This window comes from Ovis aries, chromosome 1 (genome assembly GCF_016772045.2).
Source record: "Ovis aries strain OAR_USU_Benz2616 breed Rambouillet chromosome 1, ARS-UI_Ramb_v3.0, whole genome shotgun sequence".
NCBI classification, from domain to species: domain Eukaryota; kingdom Metazoa; phylum Chordata; class Mammalia; order Artiodactyla; family Bovidae; genus Ovis; species Ovis aries.
Window position 1 is genome coordinate 21,830,885 of NC_056054.1, and position 22,689 is coordinate 21,853,573.

At 38.8% G+C, this 22,689-nt stretch overlaps 1 protein-coding gene across 5 annotated transcripts in view; it reads right to left on the reverse strand.

The window, feature by feature from the left end:
- STIL (STIL centriolar assembly protein) overlaps window positions 1-18,276 on the reverse strand; it is a 53,963-nt gene extending 35,687 nt beyond the window's left edge. For all 5 annotated transcript variants that reach the window (XR_009596652.1, XM_042247658.1, XM_060400027.1 and 2 more), the window contains exons 1-8: window positions 18,107-18,276; window positions 12,803-12,889; window positions 9,456-9,563; window positions 7,302-7,414; window positions 5,903-6,087; window positions 4,843-5,090; window positions 2,738-2,821; window positions 1,310-1,396 (exon numbers count right to left, since the gene is read on the reverse strand). Coding sequence is in view for 4 of the 5 variants with exons in the window: in XM_042247658.1 (XP_042103592.1) it covers window positions 1,310-1,396; window positions 2,738-2,821; window positions 4,843-5,090; window positions 5,903-6,087; window positions 7,302-7,414; window positions 9,456-9,563; window positions 12,803-12,846 (869 nt within the window). In the remaining variant the exon portion in view is untranslated. The remainder of the gene's footprint in view (window positions 1-1,309; window positions 1,397-2,737; window positions 2,822-4,842; window positions 5,091-5,902; window positions 6,088-7,301; window positions 7,415-9,455; window positions 9,564-12,802; window positions 12,890-18,106) is intronic.
- Window positions 18,277-22,689: the final 4,413 nt, after the last annotated feature.

Consider the following 22,689-nt stretch of genomic DNA (forward strand, 5'->3'; position numbering starts at 1 on the left):
GAAAGATTATAAACTGGTAGCCTTTGAAGGGCAAATTGGCAATATCTACCAAAGCTTCCCAGGTGGAGCCAGTGGTAAAGAATCTGCCTGCCAACGCAGGAGATGCAAGAGACACAGGTTCGATCACTAGGTTGGGAAGATCCCTTGGACAAGGGCATGATAACTCACTCCAGTATTCTTCCCTGGAGAATCCCATGGACAGAGAAGCCTGGAAGGGTCTCACACAGTGGGACATGACTGAAGCGACTTAGCATGCATCAGAACTTAAAATTATATGCTTTTCACCCAGAAAAAAACACTTTTAGGTATTTATTCTACAAATATTCTAGTATCTGCACACAAAGATGTATAAGACATAGTTATCTGCAAGCAAAAGGAGCAGTTTTAAAAATGTAGTATCTATTATTTACTATTCAGTTGTAAAACATACGTGTTAAATCTGTATGTGCCAAGATTTAGTAATGATCTCTAAGTTATAATGACATAGAGAGAAAAGCAACAGAGAAAAGGGTGAACAGTGTGATCTCATTTTTGATTTAACTTTTATAGGTCAGGAAGGGTGATATTTGTCTATGCTTCAAGAAGGAAGCACTCCTTGAACAGTGGTTGTCTCTGGGGATAGGGTATCTGGGGAAATGGGGTGGAAGAGACATTTTTATTATGCATCTTTATGTATGTCTGATTTATTGTCAAGTACTTGCACTGGCTTCCCATTAAATTTTCTTTTAAGTGTATTATAGCCACCAAAGCAGACAGAAAGAGAATATGGAATTTTCATTTAATGGATAAAGAAAGTAAGAGGCAAATAGTGGTACCATGTACAAAATAAAATGAGGAAGTGAGGTCAGAAAGTTTATTACTTCCAAAGCTTATACTTTAGTTCCAAGAACATTAAAATTCAAGTGTTTCTTAGGGTACTATCAGTAGCACTGAGTAAATAAAACACTTGTTAAGGTAAAAAAATTCTAACATTTTCAGTCACATCAATGAAAATTAATCTTTTTTATAAAATAGAATGCTAGAGTAGATGATCCCAAGGGTTTTTCCCCCCAGTCATTAAAAATGTATCTTCTGTGTTACAGTACTGTTGTTAGGCAAGTGAATTTCTTGATATTTCCAAGTTTAGCACAACATCATCTTTTCTGTCTGGTTTTATTCCTGTTTAATATAAGGTTTGTTTTCCTTGGTGTGTTTGTTCTTCTGGTTTGTAAAACGTTAAGGCATTGCATGAATCTTAAATGATATCAATAAAACATGAGTAGAGGAAAAGATCAAAATAAAGCCCTATCAAAATAAAAATACCACTTACCTTTCTTGAACAGAAGAACTGAACATGTATCGCAAGCAGCAGGCCCATACCTGAGGACTATAGATATGTATAATTCCAGACAGCCAGCTAAAACAAAAAATAGAAATTAAGAACTACAGTCATTTACAAATTAGTATTTAACATCTTTAGATTATGTTCTTCTCAAGGTAATGTGGCAGAGATCCTTGGCATTCACCAGGAATAGCTCAAAGGGCTCATAATCAAGAAATCTATAAACATTAAACCATGGTGATAATTAAGAGGGAGACTGTAGATATAGCTATAACTATAGACAGATATTCAGAGAGAGCACTACTTTCTGTCCTTTTCCACCTGAAATGGCAGTCAAATGGTGAGAGAGAAAAATGGTTAACAACAGAAGTGAAAATAAGAATTAATCAATTAGCCTGTACTAGAAAAACTATTCTGAAATAAGGCAGGATGAAGCTAGCAGCCTAAAACCATAGTTATTGAAAGGACTGAATTCTATAAATATATAGGGTAGCCTGAAACACAGAAAAATTCTTAATAGGTACTCACTTAAGCAGGAACAATACACAGCCACTTAAGACCAGAGTGAACAGACAGTAAGTAAATTTCATAGTCCACAAAACATTTGTGCACTCCTATTTTTTAACTCTGCACATACCATTCCCACACACGGGTTCCTTACCCCATCAATCCTTCCTTCTATTGGCCACACACATAAGGTCCAGCTCAAGTTTGCCTTTCCCCTATCATCTCTCTTAAAAACAGCAATAGTGCTCAGTCTAAACTGTTTATTTCATAGTAAATTATAAATTCCTTGAGGAGCTTTAAATCCCAACACAGTATGAAACACAAGACTATGTATAGGGTGAGCACTCAATAAATACTGAATTAAGATAAATTTCTGACTGAATAATCTGTCTAAATGTCATTAACCACTAACTTGAAAGAGACAGCCATAAATACTGAGAATTTCTGGAAAACTGCCTGGCAGTGAATTTTAAACAATGTTATATTCTGAGTCCTGGATTCTTCAAATTGCCTTAAGGACTGGAATAGTGAGTAAGGTTAAAGAAACAGGGCTCTAAGGCTTCAGCTTCAACCAGAAGAATTCAGCTTTGTTTTATATACTAGAATTCTTCCTAAGATTGGACAAAAATCTTGCTTTAATTGGTTCAGCTATTAAAATAAGAAAGCTTAAGCATCACTGGCATTCATGATTTTATAAGTAGAAAGCGAAAGTCGCTCAGTCGTGTCCGATCCTTTGCGACCCCATGGACTGTCCATGGAATTCTCCAGGCCAGAATACTGGAGTGGGTAGCCTTTCCCTTGATCCAAGTATTAATGACATATTCATAGTACAAATGATTCACGTATTTATCATATACATTTAAATACATATATGGCTGAAAAGGTTTTTATAAGTAATGCAATACTTACATTCCCACTAACGGTAGAGAATAGACCTTGGGATCAGATTCCAGCAAAAGTAATAGCTTGCGTGTCTCATCCATGGTGAGATATCTAAGCAAGAGACAAAAAACAATTGGAACTATGTACTTTACCTAAAAGAGAATAATCTGAGCCCTAAAGAAGTATATTTTAGGCAGAGAAAAGGATTCAAATAAATAATTTCTCTCACATACACACAAAGAGTTCAAAGTGTAGAAAAAGACTCCAGCAATTCCAAGGACAAAATAGAACAGATTTAATATCTTAAAATTTCTATCTATTAAAATGGTCAATAAAGATTACACATCTTTTGAAAAAGCTTGCTCTGAAAGTATCAACTTTTTAAAAATCAAAAGTATTAAAATCAAGGCTGACAATTTCACAACCAAATAGGTTTCCCTGCAAGAAATGAACTTCCTACTGCTGGAAGTGATCAAGCATCCAGGTGAACTGACAAGATTACAACAGATGTGACTTGTCAATGAAGGACACTGAATTAGGTGAGGGGTATTCAATCTTCCTTGTACTATATTCCTCCAACTGCTATCAAAGAATTTTGCAAATCATGATAGAGCCCCAAAGCTCACTTTTCCCTAAAAGGACATTATACTACATTTATACTTTGTTATTGGACTTATTTACTGACAATAAGTTTTAAGAATATGATATCTACAGTACAATTGTCAAGAGTTAACTTTACTGTTGTGGGTTTAAAACACTAAAGTAAAAACAATTCCATTTGTGATGTAAAGTCTTGACAATACCACAGAAGATACATTTTATTGCTATAATAGCCTTAAAACACAAAGATGATGAATTTATCAAACCATGATGATTAAGCCAGAGTTGGCAAGAGTTTTACATTAGTAAAATGACACACCTGCTTTGAGAGCTCTTCTGCCTTGACAGCCTGATAAATTCCTGCTTCACTACTACATGGACACAGATATTAAAGAAAATAAACTAATTTTTTGGTTAATTTTAACACACATTTCTGGTCCCCATTGAGAAGCACTTTATTCCTCCAAGAGAATTTAAATGTTCAATTTAGTTCAAACAGTTAAAAATCACTATGACCTTTGACCATTCATTTTGAAACACTTTTTCCTTTGTGCCACTACAACCAGAAAGGTGCTCTGATCAGTGTGTAGGCATTTTCTTGCTATTTCAGGGACAGTCGGAGAAGAAAAACCTTTCTCTTATCTTTTTTTGAAGAGGCATTTTTGGTAGATGAGACTTGGAGTTGAGTTTACCTTGCCGAACAGTTTTAGCTCTGGAGACCTAACAGGAACTAGGGTGGAGTCAGTGGGAAAGGAAGCCAGAAAGGAATTGCTTAGACTTTAAAGCAGTGGGTGCTTACATTGTCTGACCTAGGTCAGCAGACAATGGTTAAAGAAAGTGGATGAGGATTCAGGGAAGCAGCCCTGCTGAGGACCAGAATGCAAGCAATTTGGCATGCATTTCCTAAGAAACCAAGAGTGGTGGACAGGAGGCTAGAGAGGATGCTGCTGCAGCAATGTGAGGAAACTCCACCCTCAAGTGGTTGACAATTTAGTAGGCAAGAGTATTTAACATTTTAATTTAATTATCTCCTCTATCTGCTGTGCTCATTATCCACAAGTAAAACTGCATATTACAAATAATTTTCTAGCCCCCGTTAGGCTCATTATCAGGAAAATAATTAATTCAGCAAAAATTAACAATTTTAGGGACTTCCCTGGTGGTCTAGAAGCTAATATTCTAAACTTCCAACGCAGGGAGCCCGGGTTTGATCCCTCATCAGGAAACTAGATCCCACAAACTGCAACTAAGAGTTCGCATGACTCAACTAAAGATCCTTCCTGCTGCAACAAAGATCGAAGATCCCATGTGCCCAAACTACCACCCGGCGTAGCCAAATAAACAAGTAAAAAAAATAAGCAATTAAAAAAAATTAACCACTTTATCACCTTCCTTGGTTATTTCTCTAGCCATCAAGTATCAGGCATGTAAACTGACTGAACAATTATTTCATATTATGTGAATAACATGAAAATATACTACTGTGACCAATATTTAAAATTTTGGATGAATATGTCTTTTACTTTACTTACCCATATTTATAGGTACCTTGAACTTGAGAAATATTCAGATTACTGCTCAAATTTCTTGCTAGAGCTGTTGGAATGATGGGGATGGGTTTCACAGGTGTGCACTTAAAGGTGTTTGCTAGAGTTACTGCTGCCCAATCCAAGTCGAAATCCACAGTGTCCAGACTCTCCCTGGAAGTGATGTGAGCTCTCAGGGCAAGTAGTTTTCCACAGTCCAAGGACTCTTTGCTACACACATGATGCTGCAGAGCCTGAGGAATCGACATCACACGATTATTTTAAAATTCTGAAATCTGTACACATCTCTAAAGGATTTGTTTCATGTATCTTGCATTAACAAAAAAATTTCTGATTTGCAATATTTCAATTCTCTTACTTTTTCCATGTGACCAGAAGGTTACATGAAAAATGATGTTAAATCAAATAAGATTTACTATACTGTACAAGATTTTCTATACTCCATCTATATAAAGAAGTCCATTCCTCTTTGATTATGTTCTTATTACCCCAAATGGTCAAGTTGGTTCTTCCTCTGTAGTTGCTCATGTACACTGTCCTTTCTGGTCTCACTGCCACCACTCTACTATAGGCAAATACATCCCTGACTATTGCAAGGCCTAACTATTCTGACTCTATTCAGCCTGCCCTATCACATTAATCATCCTTGATTTAACAGTATTTCCTTTTCAGAAATTTTCAATGAAAAACACAGCCCATTAGACAAAGTTAAAATTCCTTAGCTTGGCAGACAAGGCTCTCTGATCTACACACACTAGCTCTGAAGTGTGACTGCCCACAAGTCCAGCAAAAATCTCCACCCTCAATGTTTTCCTTTGTACTTTGCTATCTTAGTTACGTTGCTTCCTCTTCCAGAATGCTACCCATATTATCCAACTACAATTTCCATCCTCAGAAACTATAGTTAATTGCATTTTAGGTCAACAATCATTTAGTCAAAAATTTTATGAATATCTATTAAACATGGGTTTATTAAAATATAACACAGTACACATAATTTGATTCTTTGCTAATTAGGAATAATCACATTATCAACAAATCTTACCTTGAAAGCTGAATTAAAGTCATCTGCATTGTGAATTATTTCTCTTGAACAAAGTCCTTGAGTATGAATTTTGCATGGGATTACAAAGTCCCCAGGAAGAAAAGCAGTAGGGATTCTCTCCAATAATTCCGGTACCTCTCGACCAGGATCAAAACGATCTACTGTCAATGTCACGCTTTCTTCATCTGTAGAACAAAACAGCAGTTATTATGTGCGCATGCATGCTCAGTCACTAAGTCACGTCTGACTCTTTGTGACCCCATGAACTGTAAGCCTGCTAGGATCCCCTGTCCATGGGATTTCCCAGGCAAGAATACTGGAGTGGGTTGCCATTTCCTCCTCCAGGGCATCTTCCCGACCCAAGGACTGAACCTATGTCTCCTGCATTGGCAGGCAGGTTCTTTACCATTGAGCTACTAGGGAAGCCCAGCAGTTATTAATTAGAATGCCAATTATGAAATGTGAAATAACCAAGCAAGCCCAGATTATAGGAAAGCATTTTGTTCATACTGAGAGTACATTAAACTCTGATTACTTCTTCGAAGAAAAGTTATGACCAACCTCGATAGCATATTCAAAAGCAGAGACATTACTTTGCCGACTAAGGTCAGTCTAGTCAAGGCTATGGTTTTTCCTGTGGTCATGTATGGATGTGAGAGTTGGACTGTGAAGAAGGCTGAGCGCTGAAGAATTGATGCTTTTGAACTGTGGTGTTGGAGAAGACTCTTGAGAGTCCCTTGGACTGCAAGATCCAACTAGTCCATTCTGAAGGAGATCAACCCTGGGATTTCTTTGGAAGGAATGATGCTAAAGCTGAAACTCCAGTACTTTGGCCACCTCATGAGAAGAGCTGACTCATTGGAAAAGACTCTGATGCTGGGAGGGATTGGGGGCAGGAGGAGAAGGGGACGACCGAGGATGAGATGGCTGGATGAACTCGATGGACATGAGTCTGAGTGAACTCCGGGAGATGGTGATGGACAGGGAGGCCTGGCGTGCTGCGATTCATGGGGTCGCAAAGAGTCGGACACGACTGAGCGACTGAACTGAAACTCTGATTTAAAATTTTAAAAAAAAAAAAATTTTTTTTTTAACTTTTTATTTTGTACTGTGGTATAGCCGATTAACAAGTAATGTGATGGTTTCAGGTGAATAGCATAGGGACTCAGCCATACATATATATGTAAACTCTCATTAAAAAAAAATAACTTGCATATATATTCATCAACATGACCAGACTACAACGTCTATGATAAGCAGTGTCAACTTTAACTCATCTTCCTAACACTGGTATACAGCAAAAAAAGAAAAAATGGTCAAAGTATATTACAATAATTGGCTGAAGCAGTAAACACAGAGTCTATTATAGTCATAAAAATAATTTTTCAAAGTATGTTACCTTCATCTACTGTGAGAGAACCAAGTAAAAAGCATGGCAAGTTGTTTTTATTCTGTTTAGCATGACGACAAGCAAGTCGGATGGTCTTTTCAGTTACCACAAGCCTTGGATTTCTGAAAAATAACAAGCCTTTTATGAATGTGATGGATCTGACAGCCTAAAAAATCTTTCTGTCATGAAATGTTGCCTAAGGTACTATATATATCTTTTAAAATGTACAGAAAGATCACTGCTGGGAAATCCTACGGTCAAAGGCAAGGTGTAAGGAGGGCTGCCTGGAAAGCAATACTGCAATAAGCAGACACTGAAATTACAGTTATTCTTGAGGCATTTGCTTAATTTTATGAACCACAGCAAAGATCAAGAAACTATGAGGTCTCCTATTTTTGTAAATAAACTTTGATTGAGATAGTCACATCCATTTATTTACATATTATCTATGAACTTCAGTTACCAGCATTGCTGAATACAAAATGTAAATACAATTCACATGCTTAAATATCAAAAGGACTCTAAAATATGAACAAGGAACAAGATACTGTTAAAAGACCAAATTTATTATTCTATAAACTGTGTATATATATTATAAATTATCTTCCACATGTATCGTATATACATTTAAAAACCTAAATGAACAGGTTAGATGGCAACTAATAAGTAGCACACCTAAAGAGTAAATTAGGAGAGCTGAAGAACAAAAGAAATACTCAAAATGTAGCACAGAAAGATAGCCATAGAAAACACAGGTTAAGAGACATGTAGAAAAGAATCAACAGGTCTAACAAATATTTAACGGAACTTCCACAAGATATTGTTTAAAAAATTATTCATAGTAATCATTGCCTTACATATTCAGTGATATCACCCTTCTCTGCCAACTAGTTTAAAACTTAAAAAAACTTTTTGACATGTAACTTCCTTTAGTTCCTCTATTCAGTTGATCACCAAATGCTATAAAATGTTTCTTCAAAACACCTTGTTTCATCCTTTCCTCTTGGTCTCAATGCTGCTACACTGCTCCAAACCCTTATAATACCTAACATTTATTGACTACCTCTTATGCCCAAGCATTGTGCCAACTGCTGCTTTAAAACCTGTCTCATTTAATACTTATAAGAGTGCTATGAAACAAGTGTCATATTCCCATTTTATTTTAGTTTATTTTTGGCTGCATTGGTCTTTGTTGGGTTTTTTGCACTGACTTTCTCTAGCTGTGGTGAGCAGAAGCTACTCTTCTTGGCAGTACATGGGCTTCCCACTGCGGCAGCCTCTCTGCTGCAGGGCACAGGCTCCAGGCGTGAGGGCTTCAGTTGCTGCAGCACACAGGCTTGTGGGACCTAGAGCATGGGTTCAGCAGCTGTGGCGCACAGGCTTAGTTGTTTCGCGGCATATTGAATCTTCCCGGATCAGGGATCGAAACCCTGTCCCCTGCATTGGCAGGCAGGTTCCCATCCACTGAGCTACCAGGGAAGTCCCCCATTTTATAAATAAGGAAACTGATCCTTGGCTACTTTACTGAGGTCACTTAAATAAGAAAGGGTAAATCAGGATCTGACCCTCCAGGAAGTCTGGCTCTAGTTTAACACCTTAAACCACTATAGTATAAATCTGTATCACTTAGATAACAGACAACCATCTCCCGCTTAGGGCTGACTCTAAGCTCTCCCCGCTATGATCTATCCTTCTTAGAACTCTGCTTTTAACAAGTAACTCTCTAATATACAATATCTCAATGGATCTCTGTTATACTTGAAGCCTAAGCTTCTATGTCTGTCTTTCACAATCCTGGTCATAACTCTAATATTTTACACTCCTTTTAAATGGTCTATTCACTCAAAATCAGTTCAATTTTCTCAATGTTATTCAAATACCATGCTGAAGTATGATGAAAAACTCAGTTTTCATTATATTTTGCCTCTTGAAGTCCTATAATACTTAGAACCTTAGATTTACAGAATATTTTAACTGTGAAATTAAGGACTACTTCTCAACATCATAAGGAACAGGTTTAAAAAGAAGCAGAAAGAATATTTTGCCTCAGAGGAGCCTAGGTGGAAACATTAAAAAAATAATTATTCATAGTAACCACTGCCTTACATATTCCTTAGATTCCTGTTTATACTGGTTTAATTTGAAAATAGAAGCATCTTATACCTGTAGTAACGGAGATGTAAGTAGATGAAATCTCCAATTGGCACTGGGTTCCAAAGTGCACATTTTGATGGAGGAAAATAGAAAGGCACCATCCTGCTTGAAGAAAATCTTAAAAAAAACACAAAGCACAATGAGAAACAGACAAATCTTACAAGAAACAGTTTAAATAACAGGGCTTTTCTGATTGCTTTTGTAACTTTAGAAGATTTGAAAAACATTTTTAAAAAGTAAAAGAAAAATCTCTTGTAACTCTACTATCAAGAGAATAAACACTCAAAAGTTACATCCTTTTTTTCCTATTCACATATACATTTATATACACATGAGCCTTTTAAAAAAGAACTGAGTATAAATTCTATAAAATCTTTAAGTAACAGAAAATGAATATAAACAGTGAATTTAAATTTTAATATCTGTCTTTCTGAACTAATTTCAGGGAAACACTTAAAAAATTTTGAAAAACACAAAACCTTTTCAGGGCTTTCAAACTTGGTATTTTAGGCCCTGTCACATGGAGTCTTTTCTTTTTGCAGCATCACATGGCATGCGTGATCTTAGTTCCCTGACCAGTGATTGAACCTGTGCCTCCTACAGTGGAGTCTCAACCACTGGACTTCTGGGGAAGTCCCACACATGAGTTTAATTACTGAAGCATCAGAAAAACATCAATAATTCCTCAACAAAGATCATGCAAGCAACATAAAGCAATGTTAAATCATATAGGGTAGCATCACAGAGTTTTTATTTTGTACAAGTGAGTAATTTGAGAAAACTACAAATAAGAAAAATAATGCAAAGAAAGGACTAGGAGAGAATATCAGCTAAAGTCACATGTAATTAAAGCAAGAAAGCTCTGCAGTGAGCTACCTACAAAAGTGCATTTGCATGGTGGTAGACTACTAAATAGTTGAATTGAAAAAATATTTATCATATCACACACTAAGAATATCTTGTTCTAGATCTTACTTTCATGTATCACCTGCTAAAACTTACCAACCAAAATACAGGCCCCAGTCATCTGCCCACAGATTATCTGCTATGTACCAGGCATCCTCCTGGGCACTTTACATGTACAATATTTCTCACTAAAACTGTTTCTGAGACACTTTATTGTCCACTTTGGAGATAACAAACTCCAACTTCTACAACTTGATACAACAGCTAAGTAGCAGAGCTAGAATCCGTATCTAAGTGTGGCTGATGTCAAAGCTTGTACTACTAGAAGCTGAATGTGCAATGCTTTAGACCATGGTTCAGTCTGGCTCTACCACAATCTTAGCTATGTGCTTGCAAATCTTTATAAGGATTTTTAATCTCTCTTTATTTGAAATAGACACAATCTGAAATTAAGAAATTTGTTCAAAGTCACAAAGGTAGTTAAGTGACAAATTGTCAATTTATCTATGTCTCTACATCTAATATATTTATTATTTACCAGTTGGTGAGAAGAAGAGTGATTTAAGGGTTAAAAGCAAAGCCTGGCTATTAGCTGCTTAGGTCTTTGATTTTCGAACCTGGCTTCAAAATTTGCTAGCTGTGTGACCATGATCAAATCAATGTCTCTGTACCTGAGTTTCTTCAACTGTTAAACAAAATAATATCAGTATCTCCTGGGAGAGTTATAGTGAATACTTATTAAATGAGTCAATATATATAAAATGCTCAGAAAAAAATCCTGGCTTACAGTAAGTGCTCAATGTTAGCTATTTCGTTTTGTTATGAGTAGTCCATTTCTTTTCGCTGTAAGTAGCAGTGCAGGTTTAAAATCCAACCTGCACTCCTTCAGGTTTACTTCCTTATAGTGCACAACAGAAATCATTTCAGCTTTAAATACTGGCTATACCAGTTACCAACTGTATAACTGTGGGTTGGTTAAGATCTCTATGCTAGTTTCCTAGCATGGAAAAAAAAAAAAAAAGAGAGGGATAATAATAGTACCCATTTCTCATAGGTTTGTTGTGAGGATTAAATAAAAATAATGCATGCAAAGTGCCTATTAGCACAGAACCTGGTTTTATTAATTTTTTCCTTAATCTAAAGTATACAGCGAGACAGACTTGAGAGGCAAGAAAGATAAAAACACCTTGAAACTGGGTGCAAAGTTCTGCATGTATGTATAAAAGTACTTTTCCTTAGGGAATGAAATTCATGGCTATTAGACATTCAAAGGGGTTTGTAAACAAAAATAATTCAAAACTGCTGCCCTAAAAGCCCACAAATTACAGAGTTCAATAAATGAACTAAAATCTAGAGTTGTATATGCCAGGAATTATCAATTTAAATCACAAGAGTATATTATTTCCCCTAGAATGTAAGGAATGGATTTGACCCAATAATAAAATTAAAGAGAAGAACAAAGGCTGATAAAGTTTCAAAGAATAAGAGGTAGCAACAGGGGAGAACAGAAGGGCCAAAGTCAAGCAAAAGGAATACGATAGCCTCTTTGGGTCATGTTTCCCATTGTCTTCATCAAGAACATCTGCCACAAAGAAAAATAACAGAGACTAAAGGTAACTCATGGATGCAATTCTAGTTAGGAAGAACAGAAATTTACATGTCAGCAATAATTGTTCTTCTCAAGGGGGAGAAAAGAACAATAAATGATCCAAAGAGCCAAATAACTCAAGCCTTTTGCCTGCTCCTCAAAGTAGTGACAGACTGAGAAAATTAGGAGACAGGTGGCAAGCTCCTCCTCCTTATACCACACTGAGTGGGAAAAGGCTTAGGTACATTCAGTGTGAAATTTTTCCCATCAAACAATTAGAGTTTATAAGAGGGAAGGAACTTAACCGCTTTCCCATTTGTCTAGGATGTAAATAAATATGTATGTGATCTTTAGCCTCAAAAGTTCAGGTACTATTTTTCATCAATACAAAGACCCTCTGTGAAACTAAAATAAGCAAAGGAGGAAATGAGACCAAGATTTACTGAGTGCCTACAATGTCCCAGACCCTTTAGTTTAGCAGTCTTATTTAACCCTCACAATAACCTTCTGATAGAGATTACTGTCCCCAGTTTACAGATGAGGAAATTGAAGCCGCTACTGCTACTGCTAAGTTGCTTCAGTCGTGTCCGACTCTGTGCGACCCCAAGGACGGCAGCCCACCAGGCTCCCCCGTCCCTGGGATTCTCCAGGCAAGAACACTGGAGTGGGATGCCATTTCCTTCTCCAAATTGAAGCTTATAGAAGTTAAATAACTTGATCATGGTCACCCACCTAATAAATGGTAAAACTGGGATATGGACCCAGATTTTCCTGATTCTAAAGATTATTTTTTTCTCCTTTCTTCCAACCCAAGTTATGTGAGTAACTGTGAAAAGCACATTCTGTAAAAATATTTCTATACCTGGTATTCATCTGGGGCCCTGCAAGAGGATATGTAGACTCCATGATAGTTGGTGAATGATTTATTCAACTTCACATGCTCAGGAACCTAAAGAAAGAAAGAGAATATTACTAATGAGTGACAAAAACAAAAAATAAAAAGAAACATGATTTAACCACATATTAGCAAAATAACAGACAAAATTAGGTTACTTATATGAAGTGTCTTTATCCATAGATGAATAAGATAAAGTACTTATGGATTCTGATCACTTTCATACTTTATAGTACTCTGACTGTAAATTAATGTTAATATTTATTCTAGGCAGCAAATCCCACCAACTATCTATTTATTAAGATTCTGCCCCAAGATCCTTGTATTAATTTAGTGAGCTGGGTAGGGCAGGTAGTATTTAATACATGAGATTTTAACCAAAAGCTTCATAATAGTCAGAAAACCACAAAGCAGCAAATAGGAACAATTTGGGCTAGGTATTTATTCGGTCTATAATAAAGTCAACAATTTTCAAGCTTGTGGAGATAGGAGACAAATACTGCATACCCACAAACTAACTTATATTAGTGCCATGTCAGTGGTCTTTTCTTGGCTCCTCATACATTCTCTGGGTAATCTCATCCACTCCCATTGCTTCCGAAGCAAACATAGCAAACTTTCAGTTTCTGCCTCTCTTCTAAGTTTCAAGTCTGTATTTCTAATTGCCTACTGGATTCTTGTTGCTATTTAGTCACTAACTCATGTCTGACTCTTTGCAACCCTGTAGACTCTAGCGAGATTTCCCAGGCAAGAACACTGGAGTAGGTCCCCATTTCTTTCTCCAGGGGATCTTCCCCACCCAGGAATGGAACCCTAGGTCTCCTGCATTGCAGGCAGATTCTTTACCACTGAGCCACTGGAAAGTCCTACCCATTGGATATCTACCTCTAAATATTATAAAAGCAAAGTACATATCTCAAAGTCCTTTCTTTATAGCTCATTATTTGCTATGTTCTTTTATCAAAGCTTATAGTTAGAATCTATAGGCCCTGTGTATTCTACTTCAATTCTAACAAAAAAGAATTGTTTAAAAGCAAGGTGAGGAATGCGAGAGTTATTCATGCTGGTGAAGAAGTCATTCAGAAAATTTTTTTAGTTAAAGTCACAATCTGGAAATATTTACAAAAACCAAATCCTATTTAAAGTGCCCCTGTGAGGTTGATAAAAAGTCCCTCTTAGAGGTATCTGGACTTCATGCAGCTTCTATGGAATGCATGTTTTAACCTTTAAAGTCCTTCTATGCTACTTGGTTGTCATGGACAACAATATTCCGATTGACAGCTGTAACTTTCAGAATTAATAAAGTGCCACTTTTCTTTATTAAACAAAAGAGTCTTAAAACTCCTTATTTGTCTGTTCTTTCTTTACCCATTAAGATAAATAAAAAATGTTGACCTATTATTTCTCATTTCAAAAAAATCGATAGGAGTTAATAGACAGTAACACACAAGCAATTAAAGCTAGTGTAGTGAAAGAAAAATCATGTAACACCTACACCTAGCAAAACATATTCTCCCTGTTGTGTATCAAATGGAAACCATCAAGTCATCTTATCGCTTTCTCCCTCTTCCCCAATATAAACTGTCTTTCCATCTCCACTAACTCAGTTCCTGACTTTATTAGCTCTCACCAGATTTACTGAAAAGTCTCCACAGTGCTACCAGAAGGGCTGCCTTTGTGCCCAGTGAAAAAGGGTTGAAAAGCATTAGTTGCTCAGTTCAGTTCATTTCAGTTCAGTCGCTCAGTCGTGTCCGACTCTTTGCGACCCCATGAATTGCAGCACGCCAGGCCTCCCTGTCCATCACCAACTCCCGGAGTTCACTCAGACTCACGTCCATTGAGTCCGTGATGCCATCCAGCCATCTCATCCTCTGTCATCCCCTTCTCCTCCTGCCCCCAATCCCTCCCAGCATCAGAGTCTTTTCCAATGAGTCAACACTTCGCATGAGGTGGCCAAAGTACTGGAGCTTCAGTTATAGCATCATTCCTTCCAAAGAAACCTCAGGGCTGATCTCCTTCAGAATGGACTGGTTGGATCTCCTTGCAGTCCAAGGGACTCTCAAGAGTCTTCTCCAACACCACAGTTCAAAAGCATCAATTCTTCAGTGCTCAGCCTTCTTCACAGTCCAACTCTCACATCCATACATGACTACTGGAAAAACCATAGCCCTGACTAGACGGACCTTAGTTGGCAAAGTAATGTCTCTGCTTTTCAATATGCTATCTAGGTTGGTCATAACTTTTCTTCCAGGGAGTAAGAGTCTTTTAATTTCATGGCTGCAGTCACCATCTGCAGTGATTTTGGAGCCCCCAAAAATAAAGTCTGACACTCTTTCCACTGTTTCTCCATCTATTTCTCATGAAGTGATGGGACCAGGTGCCATGATCTTTGTTTTCTGAATGTTGAGCTTTAAGCCAACTTTTTCGCTCTCCTCTTTCACTTTCATCAAGAGGCTTTTTAGCTCCTCTTCACTTTCTGCCATAAGGGTGGTGTCATCTGCATATCTGAGGTTATTGATATTTCTCCAGGCAATCTTGATTCCAGCTTGTGTTTCTTCCAGTCCGGCGTTTCTCATGATGTATTCTGCATAGAAGTCAAACAAGCAGGCTGACAATATACAGCCTGGACGTACTCCTTTTCCTATTTGGAACCAGTCTGTTCTTCCATGTCCAGTTCTAACTGTTGCTTCCTAACCTGCATACAGATTTCTCAAGAGGCAGGTCAGGTGGTCTGGTATTCCCATCTCTTTCAGAATTTCCCACAGTTTATTGCGATCCACACAGTCAAAGGCTCTGGCATAGTCAATAAAGCAGAAATAGATGTTTTTCTGGAACTCTCTTGCTTTTTCCATGATCCAGCAGATGCTGGCAATTTGATCTCTGGTTCCTCTGCCTTTTCTAAAACCAGCTTGAACATCAGGAAATTCACGGTTCATGTATTGCTGAAGCCTGGCTTGGAGAATTTTGAGTATTACTTTACTAGCATGTGCGATGAGTGCAATTGTGTGATAGTTTGAGCATTCTTTTGCATTGCCTTTCTTTGGGATTAGAATGAAAACTGACCTTTTCCAGTCCTGTGGCCATTGCTGAGTTTTCCAAATTTGTTTGCATACTGAGTGCAGCACTTTCACAGCATCATCTTTCAGGATTTGAAACAGCTCACCTGGAATTCCATCACCTCCACTACCTTTGTTCATAGTGATGCTTTCTAAGGCCCACTTGACTTCACATTCCAGGATGTCTGGCTCTAGATGAGTGATCACATCATCGTGATTATCCGGGTTGTGAAGATCTGTTTTGTACAGTTCTGTGTATTCTTGCCACCTCTTCTTATTATCTTCTGCTTCTGTTAGGTCCATACCATTTCTGTCCTTTATTGAGCCCATCTTTGCATGAAATGTTCCCTTGGTATCTATAATTTTCTTGAAGAGATCTCTAGTCTTTCCCATTCTGTTGTTTTCCTCTATTTCTTTGCATTGATCGCTGAAGAAGGCTTTCTTATCTCTCCTTGCTATTCTTTGGAACTCTGAATTCAGATGGGTATATCTTTCCTTTTCTCCTTTGCTTTTCACTTCTCTTCTTTTCACAGCTATTTGTAAGGCCTCCCCAGACAGCCATTTTGCTTTTTTGCATTTCTTTTCCATGGGGATGGTCTTGATCCCTGTCTCCTGTACAATGTCACGAAGCAGTCGTGTCCAACTCTTTGTGACCCTAAGGACTGTAGATGGCCAGGCTGCTCTGTCTATGGAATTCTCCAGGCAATAACACTAGAGTGGGTAGCCATTCCCTTCTCCCGGCGATCTTCATGATCCAGGGATCGAACCTGGGTCTCCTGTACTGCAGACAGATTCTTTACCATCTGAGCCACAGGGAATTATTGTTATATAAATCTGACCAAGTTATTCTCTGGCTTAAAGAGTTGATGGCTCTTCTTTCAGTTCAGTTCAGTTCAATCACTCAGTCGTGTCCAACTCTGTGCGATCCCATGAGCTGCAGCACGCCAGGCCTCCCTGTCCATCACCAACTCCAGAAGTTCACCCAAACCCATGTCCATTGAGTTGCTGATGCCATCCAACCATCTCATCCTCTGTCGTCCCCTTCTCCTCCTGCCTTGAATCTTTCCCAGCATCAGGGTCTTTCCAATGAGTCAGCTCTTTGCATCAGGTGGCCAAAGTATTGGAGTTTCAGCTTCAACATCAGTCCTTCCAATGAATATTCAGGACTGATTTCCTTTAGGATGGACTGGCTGATCTTGCAGTTCAAGGGACTCTCAAAGAGTCTTCTCCAACACCACAATTCAAAAGCATCAATTCTTCAGCATTCAGTTTATGTCCTGTTTCAATGTCCATCCAATTGGTCAGTTGTGTCCGACTCTTTGTGACCCCCACGGACTAACCCACCAGGCTCTTCTGTCCATGGAATTCTTCAGGCAAGAACACTGAAGTGGGCTGCCATTCCCTTCTCCAGGGGATCCTCCCTGACCCTGGGGTTGAATCGGGTCTCCTGAATTGCAGGCAGACTTTTTACAGTCTGAGCCACCAGGGAAGCTCCAGCTCCTCTTTATGTACAGAACAAAGGACTTTCAGAACCTGGCCTCACCCTGTTATTCCACTCATCCCTTCACTCCTACATCACATTCAGTGGATACTGGCAGTATCCACGGACACCTACTGTCCCTTTTATTTGGAAGGCCCTGGTAAACCCTCATCCTTCACAATCCAATCCGAATATCAACTCCTCTGTGAAACCGTCTCCTAGATACCATGGTGGTGTTACTACCGACTGTGTTCACACCCACAGCATTTTCACGCTTTGTTATTTATAAATCACTTCCAGCCGACCACGAACTTTAAACGTTAACCGATCCCTTACTATGTAGCTGGAGAAGGAAATGGCAACCCACTCCAGTAATCTTGCCTGGAGAATTCCATGGACAGAGGAGCCTGGCAGGCTACAGTCCATGGGATTGCAGAGTCAGGCAAGATTGAGCAAGTATCACTCATTACTATGTAGCTGTCCGACCATACTGGGCTTCCGTCCAGACATTTTTACAGTAAAAACTTTATATGATAGCATGTTATCGATTGAAAACTTTGTTCACATACCTAAGTACAAATGATTCCCAAGGAATTCATTGTCCCGATTCCCTTTGCGTCATTAGTCCAGGCTCCTAGTCCGCTGAACCCAACATAGGCAGCAGAGTGTTGCCCACCCTCCTTCCCCCAGGCTCGCAGAGGCCCCTCGGGGGAACTGAAGCACAAAAACACTCACCGCAATCTCCTCCGAGTTGAGGTTTGTTTGCTGGTCCGGAACAGAGTCCAAGGAGAACCTCTGCCAACTCGCCCCGCCTCTGGGACGTTGAGGGTCGCGGGAACCGGGGCGGCAAATACAAGCTCGCGAAACCGAAGCCCGCGCCACGCCTGCTGACTGGTCGGAAGCCCAACCCATCAGGGAGAAGGGGCGGTGCCGGACTTGACACTCCCGGTCTCCGCGACGCTATGGTGCAATAGCCAATCAGCGCCCTGCACCGGTCCGACGCCGACCAATCCTAAACCTCCGTGGAGAAAGAGGGGCGCCAACCGCGCTCCAGGATCAGGTTCCGGAGGATTTAAACACTTCGATTTCGTCAACGGTTAAGTTCCGGGGTGGGGCGGCACTTGCCCACGCGCAATGAAAAAAGCCCGCCGGGCGGATGAGATGGCAGAGGAAGCCGGAAGTACAGGGTTGTCTGGCCCACTCTCGGCGGCTAGAAGCGAACCAAATGCCTTGATTGAATGCACAAAAAGAGGGGAAGTTCGATTTCTTCCAGTTTCTTTCCTAAGAATCATACTCGCTTCTCAACATAAAAGATTTTAATTCCTTCCTGTTTGAGCCGAAAAGAACGTGGCCATTTGTAAGCTATTTATACTTACCTTCACAATGAATGGGCTTCCCTGATGGTTCAGTTGGTAAAGAATATGTCAGCAATGCAGGAGACCCTGGGTTGGGAAGATCCCCTGAAGAAGGAAATGGCCACCCACTCCAATAGTCTTGCCTGGGAAATCCCATGGACAGAGGAGCCTGGCAGTCTAGTCCATAAGGTCGCAAGAGTTGGACACAAAAGACTAACCCATCACCCTCCATAATGAATACTGGTATTAGGTATCGTATTGGTATTGTATATATGACATATGATGTTAGTATTAGTGTGATTTATAGTTATCTTCACAAGTGTTGTTGATAATTGCGCCTTCACCGCCATTATCTTATTCGATTGTTTGAACAGCAGAAGTAGGTATTACTATCCCTATTTAAGGAGGGAGGACATGTAGAAGATCACACAGGTAGATAGTGCAGAGTCCAGATTTGAAATGTCACTTACATTTCTCTAGACTTTTGTTAATTTCCTGAGCAATGTGGGAGTGTCTTGATGTCTGAACTGCACTTTTAGGCTGTTTTGTACGACTGTGCATCCACCCTTTTGAGAGAGAGAAAACACTATCTTGAAAAATGTATCAAACAAGCCAAGAAATATGTGCTCCACAGTGTCAATCTCTGCTTTCCTGGAAAAATTCCTAGAATCTAGGAAACACATTTTAAGAGAAATGCTGGTGAGTTTCTCAGATCTGGTGTATGAGCAGGAAGAGCCTCAGACAGTGATGCATGTCTGACAAAGCCTTGGCTGACCCAGTGGAGAACTCTGGAGCAGAGATTGTCCATGAGAGGAATCCCACATTAGGCAGAAATGACCAGAACCCTTGCTGTGCCGTCATTGCCTGGAACTTACCATAAAGAGCAAGTACCATCGTTAAGGCAGATCTGGCAGACCACAACAACAGGCTGCCAGCCAGGTGTACTCTTTGCTGCTAATTGTCAAGTTCTTCCTAGAGATAGATCCAAGTGGCACAGTTTGATGGCTGCCATGGTTTACATTAAGTGCAAAGGCCTTAGGGTGAGCATTTTCTGACATCTTCAAGGAAGAGCAGGAGACCAGTCTGTGCTGAGCAAAATGGGTTAGAAGACTATCAACAGTTGAAGAGGCAGGAGGTGTTGGTAGATCATGGGGCGTTTCAAGGACTTAGCTACAGTCTTGAGTTCTACAGGAAGCCAATGGAAGATTTGAAATAGGGGGCTGTCAAGATCTGATTTTAGGTTTTAAAAGCATCACTATGGTTGCCACATAAAGAATAAACTGTAGGGAGCAAAGGCTGAAGCAAGGAGACTAGTTAGGCAGCTACTGCAATGACATAAAGGAGAGACTGACAGCTTGAACTGGAATGGTGGCAATGCAGGTGGTGAGAGGTTATTGGATTCTGCATATATTTTGAAGGCAGACTCAAATTTTGATTAGAGATTCTAGAATCTAGGACGTAAAAAAAACTGTGTGGGCTCCTTATGATTTATGTTTTTTTAAAGAACTACTTTAAAATATCTGAAAGAGAAACGTAAGATGATATGAATTAAACAAAAAGGAAGGGACAAGCATAACACACAACTCCCTACTCCTTAGGTGTAGGCTGGGCATAGTGACATCTTTCCAAAGTAGACAGTATGTTAAGGAGTGGAGGAAAGAGTAATTTAACAGTGGAGAAACCTGACCATTAGTATTTCAGCCATGTGATCAAGGTCAATATTAATAGTCATGCTGATAGTGTGTATACTTGATATGGTATGATGAAAATGGCACTTCACCTGTATGGTCTTCCTTTCAATAACCTATAAATCCAGACTTATCTTGAGAAAAACATCAGACAAATGTCAACAGTGGGGAACCCAAATAAATATCTGACCTATATTTCTCAAAACTCAAGGTTATCAAAACAAGGAGCATCTGACAGACTAGCTAAGAGGAGCCTAAAGAGATAACTAAATGTAATGTGGTATCAAGACTGGAATCATGAAGGAGAAAAAGCAGACCAGGTTGAAAAGTAAGAAAATGTAAACAAATTCTGGGCCTTAAGTAATAATAGTGACCGATATTGGATAGGTAACTGTAACAGATGTACCATACTAAATATGAGCTGTTAATAACAGGGGACTCTCAGGGTGGGTAATGAGGAGACTCTGTACTATATTCTCAAGTTTCCTATTAATCTAAAACTGTTCTTAGAAATAAAGTCTGTTTAAAAAGAAGAAAGGGGCCGCCACACTCGCCCTCTGTGATGGCCCCCACTCTGTCTGTGGAGTGTGTTTCTCTCTAAACAAATCCACTTCTTACCTATCAAAAGAAAAAAGAAACCTAAGAAAGGAACAGGCAAGAGGAGAATTGAAGTATATGCTAATTTTTTGAACAACAGCAATAAATAAATGCCTTCTTTTATGCTTAATAATAACTCAGACTTCAATTAAACATTTTATTACCACTGGACTTCTAAGCAGGATATACATTCAATGCTATGGATTAAAAACAATGCTATGGATAGAGGAGATATTCTTAAAGCTGAATTACAAGTAATTACTGACTTCATTTTTGAATTGGAATGATTCAGCCTCATATTTAGGACAAGTTGGAGGAATCCAAAGGGCTTATTCCTTAGGTATTAAAAATTTTTTGGAATATGATATAATGTAACAAGCATTGACTTTGGGCATCTGGCCCCAGTTCTGTCATTTTAACTCTTGAAGATTGATTTTCCTTTTTTGCATATTGTACATCATCATAAAAAAGAGTTAAATCATAATAGTGTGAAAAATAATTAAAAGACTACCTATATATATTAAGTGTACCAGCTGTACTAACAACTGACAGTGTTAATAAATAAGCAACACATTGCTGTATATACATAAAGATTAAAGGAATGATTTGTTAAATTAGAGAATAAGCTTAGTGAAATCAAATCTACAGATGCTCTACCAAGGATCTACTACAAATTAAGCTTTGTGCTAAATGGCATGGGGAATTGGAAGGATATTTTCTTAAGCAAAGAACAAGGAAAGCCCAATTTTATAGGGACGTGTAATAAGAGGTAATTATCCAAAGCATATATGAATTATTGTTAGATTGCAGCCTATTAGATAGACTGAATATATACCTTGCTATTCTTTGATCCTTGTTTATATAGGCTGCTGCTGCTCTTTAGTGGCTAAGTCATGTCCAAGTCTTTGCAACTCCATGGACTGTAGCCTGCCAGGCTCCTCTGTCCATGGGATTCCCCAGGCAAGAGTGCTGGAGTAGGTTGCCATTTCCTTCTCCCAGGGATCTTCCTGACCCAGGGATCGAACAAGCGTCTCCTGCTTGGCAGGTGGATTCTTTACCACTGATCCACCTGTTTTATGTCATTTCAAGACACCATGGAATTGCTATGGCTATTGGCCCCTACACAGAAAAGCTATGTCTTATTTTTCAAATTTTAAGAGCTTTAATTTGCTTTACAGAGAATCATTTCCAGTATGTCATGCTTTTTTAAAAATGTGTTTTTTAAAGTTGTTGCACAAACAACACTATAAAGAAAAAAAAATGTAACGGGAAAAATTAATCCAAAGTTCTACATTCTAACATACCAATTGTTTTTATTTTTCCCTTAGAGTCCCTGAACATATGACATGGTCTTTAAGATTAGACCTGGTAAACGTTCAGTGTTATAAACCCTGATGTGCCTGTTAACAGGCTCATCATGGGAATTAAAGAGCTATTGTTATCACCAGGAACAGGGAAGCTGGAATCACTTACCAGTTCTGCCCTTATTTACAAAACATCCAACTTTCCCTGTCTCTATTTACACTTCTAAACTAAGTTGGACTGGTGCTCTTAGAAAATGACTATAGCTTTGCTTTTAAGGAATAGCATATTTTTAAGGGGGATTGTTAATCTGTCAATTTATGTAGAATTCCTTTGAGACTCAAACCTCTTGGGAGAGGTATTAACAACAATTAAT